Below are 9,100 nucleotides of genomic sequence, written 5' to 3' on the forward strand. Positions count from 1 at the left end.
TTGTAACTTCTGATCTGTTTTAGATTGCTAAGGTCTCGTTCAGCCTGTGTAGAGGAACAGCAGGTCTGTAAATACAGAGAGGTGATTGGCTGAAGCAGCAAGTCTGTAAATACAGAGAGGTGATTGGCTGAAGCAGCAGGTCTGTAAATACAGAGAGGTGATTGGCTGAAGCAGCAGGTCTGTGAATACAGAGAGGTGATTGGCTGAAGCAGCAGGTCTGTAAATACAGAGAGGTGATTGGCTGAAGCAGCAGGTCTGTAAATACAGAGAGGTGATTGGCTGAAGCAGCAGGTCTGTAAATACAGAGAGGTGTGGCACCCTGGACATTTTAGGGGCTCAGATTATTTTCAGATGTGTTGTTGTATTAGTTTGTTATGTTAGTGACTGGCGCTGTAATCCTTTGCTGAAGGAAGTTAGCCCAGTCATAGTGGACACAGTCACAGTAGAAGCAACAGGAGAGTACTGATGCTAGACTGTCTTTTTGTTGTGTATTTCACTACAAATAAAACCATCTGGCACCTGGATGAACATTGTCTACATTCAGTGTGGAACAAGATGATGAATCCTTCTTCTTCTGTGAGAAGCTGAATGTTGTTTTCTCCTCATTTGTTTGTTGAGATAAATGAACGTTGATCACTGAGAGATGATCACACAGCACAGAGAACTCCTACATTCATGTGTAATACAGAGGAGTCAGAGAGCAGAGGAGGAAACACATTAACATCCTCAGCTGCCTTCAGATCAGACAGAAAACAGCTGCAGTTTGATTCATCTGAGACCATCAACATGTTAATAAGACATTCATACAACACTGCATACACAATAGTTTCCTACAGAAATGATTGGAAGATATTTAACCTGTTAGCAAACTGTTGCTTCTTTGTTCAGACACAGACCAACAACTATATTCATTTGTGATGTAGTTGTTTGTAAGGTGGATGTGACTGAGCTGGCTCAGGAGAACTGCAGAGTGTGTGAGTGAACCACAGCAGGTTGATTAAAGGTTCAGATTGTTTCAGTTTGAATCAATGAGCCTCCAGGAACAAGCTAACTTCTCTACCCTTTAGGAAGCCGTCATCCTCCATAAGTTTACAGTTCAGTTCAATGGAAACCACCAACTATCACTGTGACAGAGGAAGGAGAGTATTACTGTCAGAGATGATGTCACTGATGGACTTACCTGAGCAGTTGAGCTCCACCATGGAGGAAGAGGGAAATGGTAATGATGATGCACAGTCCTTCAGTGTAGATCCAGACTGAACACAGTCAGGTCTGATCATCCATGCAGGTCTGTCTGAGGACTCATGTCTGCTTCCTGTTGAAACAGCAGAGCCACAGTCCAATTCTCTGCAGGCAACACCTGCTGCCTTCAGGGTCCAGTCATAGTAACTCACTGGTCTCCACTCTCCCTGTTTCAGCTTCAGTCTACCTGCACAGCGACTGGCTCCTCCCACCAACCTGACAGTCTCTGAACAGAAACAAGAGAGTCATCAGTAAAAGAATAAAGTGAGTTTCATTAGAACAGAAACAAGAGAGTCATCAGTAAAAGAATAAAGTGAGTTTCATTAGAACAGAAACAAGAGAGTCATCAGTAAAAGAATAAAGTGAGTTTCATTAGAACAGAAACAAGAGAGTCATCAGTAAAAGAATAAAGTGAGTTTCATTAGAACAGAAATCAAAGCTGCTTGTTATCTGAATCAACACAGTAACACTTCTACACTGTTTACTTCTCAGCTGTGAGTTTGGTTCCTCTCTGTAATATTCATTTTAAACAAGGTCAGATAGACTGTCCCTACTGTTTAATGCTGCTTTGCACCTGCTCTTATTTATTTATGGAATTGTTTGAGTTGTTATGTGATCTCATGTCTTTAGTGAGTGTTTGTTTTATTAAGACAAATTAATTATAACAAAGCTTTTTAATTGTTGAGTCTTCAGTGCTGTTCAGTAACTTGAAAATGATGTTTAAAAGAAAACATGAATAGAATAGTGATGAGATCGTAGATCGTGATCCTGCCTTAAATAATAGTGAAAGATATTTTTCCATATTGCTCACCGCTAGTTGAAAATGTTACTGAATAATTTCTGACTTATAATATGAACATATATTCCTCCGTCTCTCACATCCTCGCTGGGAGGAGCTGAGGAGACACGTTAGCTAAATGGAAAGAAATCACTGCCTCTTTTATTACAAAGTGCATTAAATTTACTCTCCTACATTTTATCTGAGTGTTGAAATTCAGTGTGTGTAAATTGATCCGATATGTCGAACCCTCGAATGTCCACGATGGAACAAAAAAAGAGGCGTTCATGGCACTGTGTCTGCAAACAGTTCCACAGTGCCATGCATTGCATTTTATAGATATAGAAACTTAGTGGTGTTCAACTCTACAGTGAACAGGGACATAAAACTGTGTCTAATATCTGGATTTTCACCTTTTAATGCTAACATTAGCATATGCTAATGCTAACATTAGCATATGTTATTAGTTATTAGTTTGAAGAATATTTGGTCATAAATCAAAGTGGACTGATTGTCTCCAGCTGATGGAGGTGAGAGTCCTCAGTTCTCAGACCAGATGAGATATATTCTCTGTTTTTACCTGTTGATTGGTGTTCATCTTCAGCCTGGAGTCCTGGAGACAAAATCAGAACATTCATATTTATATTGGTGCAGAGCTGTGAACTGAACAAACACAGTTCATCTCAGTGAAAAACACACAGATCATTGAACTCACTCAGGAGTCATGTGACCAGTTTACCACTGACCTGCAAAGCCACAAACTACATATGTGGACCACAATCGGACTTTTACATTTGTTTTACCTTTAAATGTTCATTAACCAGAAAACTGAGATAAAAAACAACTCAGATTAAAGTGTTGGTTCAGTCTTGGAGGACAGAGACAGTCTGCTAGACATCTAAACTCTTTGTGTTTTCAAACGTATGGTCGGTTTGCTCTGACCTGAATCACTTCATCAACTAAAGTTAAAGGTCGCTACTTTTCCCATCAGCTGTGAAGATGAATTTGAACCAACATCTTTTGTGAATGTGGCAGTATAGCTGAGCCTGTGCATTGTACGATCTTGAACGCACCCCGATGGCCCGTCAGCCTATCTCAGAGCAGAGGCCCGTATTTAGGATGGCTCTCTCTTGCTCTCTAGCTGCCACATCACTTCCCGGTAAGAGGTCGGTCTTCCTCTCCGCTACAGCAGGTGTGCTGCTGCACGTGTTGCTCTGTGCTGTTCATGAGCTCTCCTTTGGCGTGGAAATGCTGATGTCCGGATCTGTCGCGCTCCTCCTCCTGCCTGTATGAGTGTGTGTGTGTGCCTCCATTTCTGCTACAGGTGGGACCACAGATCGGACTGCTGCTGCCTTGTCTCGGCTCTTTTTGCCAGCTTGCCTTCGCTTTGCCAGTTTGCTGCTGCTCTGTCTGACTGCTGCTTTGCTGCTGCTTGCTGCTTTGCTGCTGCTCTGCTGTGCGGCCTACTAGGGCGGCGTTTTGACTGCGGCCTTCTCTCCACGGACAATTAAGCTGCTGGCTCTCCATTAAAAGACTCTTGCTGCCGCAGCAGCTTTGCATGGCATAGCCACGCATGCTTGGGCTAAGTGACTCCCTGTTCTTATTTGTTCAGTTGTATGAGTGTGAGGTGTGGGTTGTATGAATTAATTTGTGTTATTTGCATAGGTTTATTTATTTTCTTTTGATTTATTTTCTGGTTTTTGTGTTTAATTATATTGTAAATTGTGTACTTTCTTTGAATTAAGTGTTTGCTTTAATTAAGGGTTTAGTTATATTTGTTTATTTCTGTTTTTAAATTATTTTTATTTTATTTAGTGTGTTGTTTGAGTTGCAAACCCCCCATTAATTATTTTATCTTTGTTCCAGTGTCGGAGGACGGTGGTGGTGGCGGTGACTGGTGGTGGCGTCTCCCCTTCGTTGGTGTGCTGTGCTCTTTGGTGGTGGATACTTCAGTGTGTGTGTGTGGGTGACTTTTATTTTATTTTTTCTATTTTGGGTGAACTACTCCCGTCTACTACTTATCCACCCGGTAAGCCTCTGACCTGATTTAGTTTCCTGTCTTTTGGTGTGAGTGAGTTGGATGACATTATTTTAAACAATTGTAATAAAACGAAATTATTTTTATACCTTGAACCACGTCTCCAAGCCTATTGAATAGAGCGAACCTGTGTCTACTCCCTGGGTGAAATTCCCAGGGTGGCGTTGTCGTGCAACCTTTTAAATTCCTGGAAGATTTGATACCTGATAGAAATTTACCCTACCCCCGCCACATAAACCTGCCCCGTACCCGCTTGTGGATGTGTTACTGAAAGTATTATGAAGTTAAATATGAACGTAATTATTTTTAATCTCAATGCTTCTACTTTCTGCTTCTTGTTTGAAGATCAGCAGATGAGATGAAACAGACGCTTCATACAGAGTTAAAGGAAAACTACAGTTCATTAAAACGGTCTGATCATGTGACTGCTCGTGTTTCTGACCTATCAGACGTCTTTTTAGTGATGTCACCATGTTCACAGATCTCAGATATTAACTTGTTGAGTTCGATGTTGTTACTGAATTATTAAAAGAAGTCAGAAGTTATGATTTAGTGCAACAGAGCGCTTCATATAGAGTTAATAGTTAATGCAACACAGCAGCTCAAATGACTTCATTACCCACAAATCCTGCGTGGTGACATCACAAAGCCACTGTGTGTGTGTGTGTGTGTGTGTGTGTGTATGTATGTGTATAGAGGTGTGTGTCTCGATTTTTTAAGCTTGTCTGACCACTGTAAATGAAAAAAACTGGTGGACCCCACAACTGACAAAAACAGACTGTGTGTGTATGTGTGAGTCTGTGTTTGTATCTGTGGACCTTGCAAGTGATGAAAACAGGGAGTGTGTGTTTGTGTGTCTGTGTGTACGTGTAGGTGTGTGTGTGTTAGTGTGTGTCTTTGTTAGTGTGTGTGCGCATGATCTTTGGTCCCTACAAGTGATGAAAACCAGACAGTGTGTGTCTGTCTGTGTGTTTTTGTGTGTAGGTTTGTGTTTGTGTGTGTGTGTGTGTGTGTGTTTCTGTATGTGTTTCCCTGTGTGTGTATCTGTGTGTGTGTGTGTGTGTGTCTGTGTGTGTGTCTGCATGTGTCTCCCTGTATGTGTGTAGAGGTGTGTGTCTGTGTGCTTCTTTCTGTGTGTGTGTGTGTATCTGTGTGTTTGTGTGTGTGTGTGTGTGTGTGTATGTGTGTACGCATGATGAAAGCAGGTAGTGTGTGTGTGTGGGCCCCACAAGTGATGAAAACAGGTAGTGTGTGTATGTGGACCCCATCAGTGATGAAAACAAGTAGTGTGTGTGTGTGGACCCCATCAGTGATGAAAACAGGAAGTGTGTGTCTGTGGACCCCATCAGTGATGAAAACAGGTAGTGTATATCTGTCTGTGTGTGTCTGTGTGTGTGTGTCTGTATGTGTGTGTTTTTGTGTGTCTGTCTGTAGGTGTGAGTGTCTGTTTGTGTGTATGTGTGTGTGTGTGTAGGTGTGTATGTGTGAGTGTGTGTCTGTGTGTGTCTCTGTGTGTGTTTTTTGTATGTATCTGTGTATTTGTGTGTGTGTGTGTAGGTGTGTTTTTGTATATGTGTGTGTTTGTGTGTGTGTGTTTGTGTAGGTGTGTGTGTCTGTGTGTGTGTTTGTGTGTGTCTATGTGTTTATCTGTGGACCCTGCAAGTGATGAAAACAGGGAGTGTGTGTCTGTGTGTGTCTTTTTTAAAACCCTCGTATTGTCTTCGGGTCTATTTGACCCGAAGACAACAGTTAATATGTCATAACTTTGGTTTTCTTATATATAATTGCCTCAAAATGACATGGATGGTCCCCGACTATGCTCTTTGCAAGTAAAATTAATTATGACTATTTTTGTTAAATTATGTGTGTTTTATTAAAATTTATAGCACCTGTGGTCTTCCCGGGTCAATTTGACCCGGTCACATTTAGTGGTGTAATTGGTCACGCTATTGCGCTTTCCAGCACAATGAACATATACACACACACACACACATACACACACACACACACACACACACACACGCACACACACACACACACAAAAAAAGATTACCTCTAACACCCCCCCCCCCCCCACCATACACACACACACACACACAGACACACACACACAACTCCAAAGCTACAGATGTGTAAACCTGATTTCATCACAATTCTGATCTACCTACATGGGGCTACACACACTCAAACACATTTCAAAGCACTGGGCCAAAACACAAGCTACACCTTTGATATGCCTTTCTCCAGTTGGGGACAAGATGACAATAAACAAAAGACAGAGTGTGTAGCATCCTTGGGGCATTTCACATTTCACTCTGAGACAGCATGATGAAGATGACCGACACTATATCACAGCCTCTTGACCTTATTTTGACCCCTTTGGAGTGTCAGTGGTTATCAAAAAATAAGTAATAATTTCTGCTTATTTTATTCAAAAGCATGGTATAATTTCATGTAAATTAGGTTTATTGCTCATAAATTAAGCATAATAAAAAAGAATAAGAGGTGTAAAATAAGTTTAAAATATGTGGTAATGAGTTGGAATGAAGTTGACTAAAAGGTGTAACACAGAATTGTGTGATCATTTTATACTTACATGCCTTATAAACAGTCCAACAAGACCGGGTCAAATTGACCCGGGAGGACAACAGGTGTGACTATTTGCTGCCATTAAAAAAATTTAAGTGGTTTCAAAACAATATCCTGACTAAACTTTGACATATACCAATCTGTGATATTCCATCAACTTGTGTGCCTCTGATCTTTTTTTAACTCAAAAATGAGGTATACTGTTATGTAAATGGGGCTAAAATACCATATATTACAAAAAAAGTGTAAAATATATGTTAATGTGTTGGAAACAAGTTCACTGAAAAGGTGAAACAAAAAAATTGAGGATCATTTTATACTACATACTTTATAAACAGTTGAACAAGACCGGGTCAATTTGACCCGGGAGGACAAAAGGTGCGTAGTAAAAACGAAGACAATACGAGGGTTAAACATGTCTGTGAGTGTGTGTGTGTGCGTGTGTGTATGTAGGTGTGTGTATATGTGTGTGTGCATGCGAGTGTGTGTGTATATGTGTGTGCATGCGTGTGTGTGTGTATGCAAGTGTGTGTGTAGGTGTGTGTGCAGGCGTGTGCATGTGTGTGTGTGCGTGTAGGTGTGTGTGTGCATGCCAGTGTGTGTGTCGGTGTGTGTGTGTGCATGCGAGTGTGTGAATGCGTGTGCGTGTGAAGGTGTGTGTGTGTGTGTACGTGTGTATGTGTATGTCTCTATGTATATGTGTGTGTGTGCATGCGAGTGTGTGTGTATGCGTGTGTGCATGCGTGTGCATGTGTGTGTGTAGGTGTGTGTGTGTGTGTTTCTGTGTGTGCAAGTGAAGTTGTGTGTCTATGTGTGTGTGTGTATGTGTATGTGTGTGTATGTGTATTTGTGTGTGTGTGTGTGTGCGTGTGTCTCTATGTGTATGTGTGTGTGTGTCCATGTGTATGTTTGTGTGTGTGTGTGTGTCCATGTGTGTGTATGTGTATATGTGTGTGTCCCTGTGTGTGTGTGTGTGTGTGTGTATATGTGTGTGTGTGTGTGTGTGTGTGTATGTGTGTGTGTGTGTGTGTGTACGTGTGTGTGTGTGTGTGTATGTGTGTCTCTATGTGTGTGTGTGTGTATGTGTGTATTTGTGTCTATGTGTGTGTGTGTGTGTGTGTGTGTGACAGAGATACAGGAAGCAGCTCAACTTCGTATATTTGATAAGAACAAAGTGTTGCGCAACAGCGCGTCCTGTACGAGCCGCTAAACGTCTGCTGTTGCCATGGTAACAGGACCTCCGGTCTCTGATTGGCCGCTGATCTGTATCTTATTCTACTGCAGTTACTTTTTACTTTGACGACTTTACACACTAAACACTTTGTCCAGTTTTAATTGGACGACTGGATGTATTTCTGTTTTCTTGAAAATGTGTTTGAGTTTAAAGTGATGAAAAATAATGTGAACTCATAGAGGAGCATCAAAATCCAACTTATTACAACTTCCATGGAAACACATGAGTCATTAAACTGTGTGAAAACTATCAGCTGCTTTTCTTCTTCATGACTTTTACAGGTGAGGTTTTGAAGCTTGAACACATTGATGATTAAAGCAGAGTCCTACCTGAGCTCCACAGCAACAGCAACAGCATCAGCAGGAGATCCATGACCAGGTAGACCGTCTGTCTCTGTCTGACCCACTCGTCAGCTCTCCTCTGACAATCACATGTTTCATCTTTTATTTCATCAGCCGTGAAAAAAACCAAGTGACCCGCCTCTTCTCAGAAGTGATGCGTGATCATTTTTCATGGTTGCGCAACTCTTGATGCCTTCCATAGCATGAATTCATCCCATAGAGCTGTAAAGCATCAGTGAGTCTGTAGCTCATATCTAACTTACAAGGTGGGACACGTCTAAGGATCAAATCAAAAGTCTAATTAAATTCAAAGGTTGCTATAGAAACACGTGGCCTAAAGAATGCATGAGGCCTTCCTGTTCTTATTAGGCACTTTATACTATTAATCTCCTCCTCTCTCCTCCTCTCCTCCTCTTCTGATGTAAACAGGTAGTGTGTGTCTGTGGACCCCATCAGTGATGAAAACAGGTAGTGTGTGTCTGTGGACACCATCAGTGATGAAAACAGGGAGTGTGTGTCTGTGGACCCCATCGGTGATGAAAACAGGTAGTGTGTGTGTGTGGACCCCATCAGTGATGAAAACAGGTAGTGTGTGTCTGTGGACCCCATCAGTGATAAAAACAGGTAGTGTGTGTCTGTGGACCCCATCAGTGATGAAAACAGGTAGTGTGTATCTGTGGCCCCCATCAGTGATGAAAACAGGAAGTGTGTGTTTGTGGACCCCATCAGTGATGAAAACAAGTAGTGTGTGTTTGTGGACCCCATTAGTGATGAAAACAGGAAGTGTGTGTCTGTGGACCCCATCAGTGATGAAAACAAGTAGTGTGTGTCTGTGGACCCCATCAGTGATGAAAACAGGGAGTGTGTGTGTCTGTGGA

The 9,100-nt window shown here is 41.7% G+C and overlaps 1 protein-coding gene across 1 annotated transcript in view; it reads right to left on the reverse strand.

The window, feature by feature from the left end:
* LOC128360051 (scavenger receptor cysteine-rich type 1 protein M130-like) overlaps positions 1-8,289 on the reverse strand; it is a 69,558-nt gene extending 61,269 nt beyond the window's left edge. The window contains exons 1-3 of the mRNA XM_053320364.1: positions 8,211-8,289; positions 2,601-2,633; positions 1,181-1,468 (exon numbers count right to left, since the gene is read on the reverse strand). Coding sequence (XP_053176339.1) covers positions 1,181-1,468; positions 2,601-2,633; positions 8,211-8,253 — 364 coding nt within the window. The 5' untranslated portion in view covers positions 8,254-8,289. The remainder of the gene's footprint in view (positions 1-1,180; positions 1,469-2,600; positions 2,634-8,210) is intronic.
* Between the last annotated feature and the right edge of the window lie 811 nt (positions 8,290-9,100).

This window comes from Scomber japonicus, chromosome 6 (assembly GCF_027409825.1).
Source record: "Scomber japonicus isolate fScoJap1 chromosome 6, fScoJap1.pri, whole genome shotgun sequence".
Lineage (NCBI taxonomy): Eukaryota > Metazoa > Chordata > Actinopteri > Scombriformes > Scombridae > Scomber > Scomber japonicus.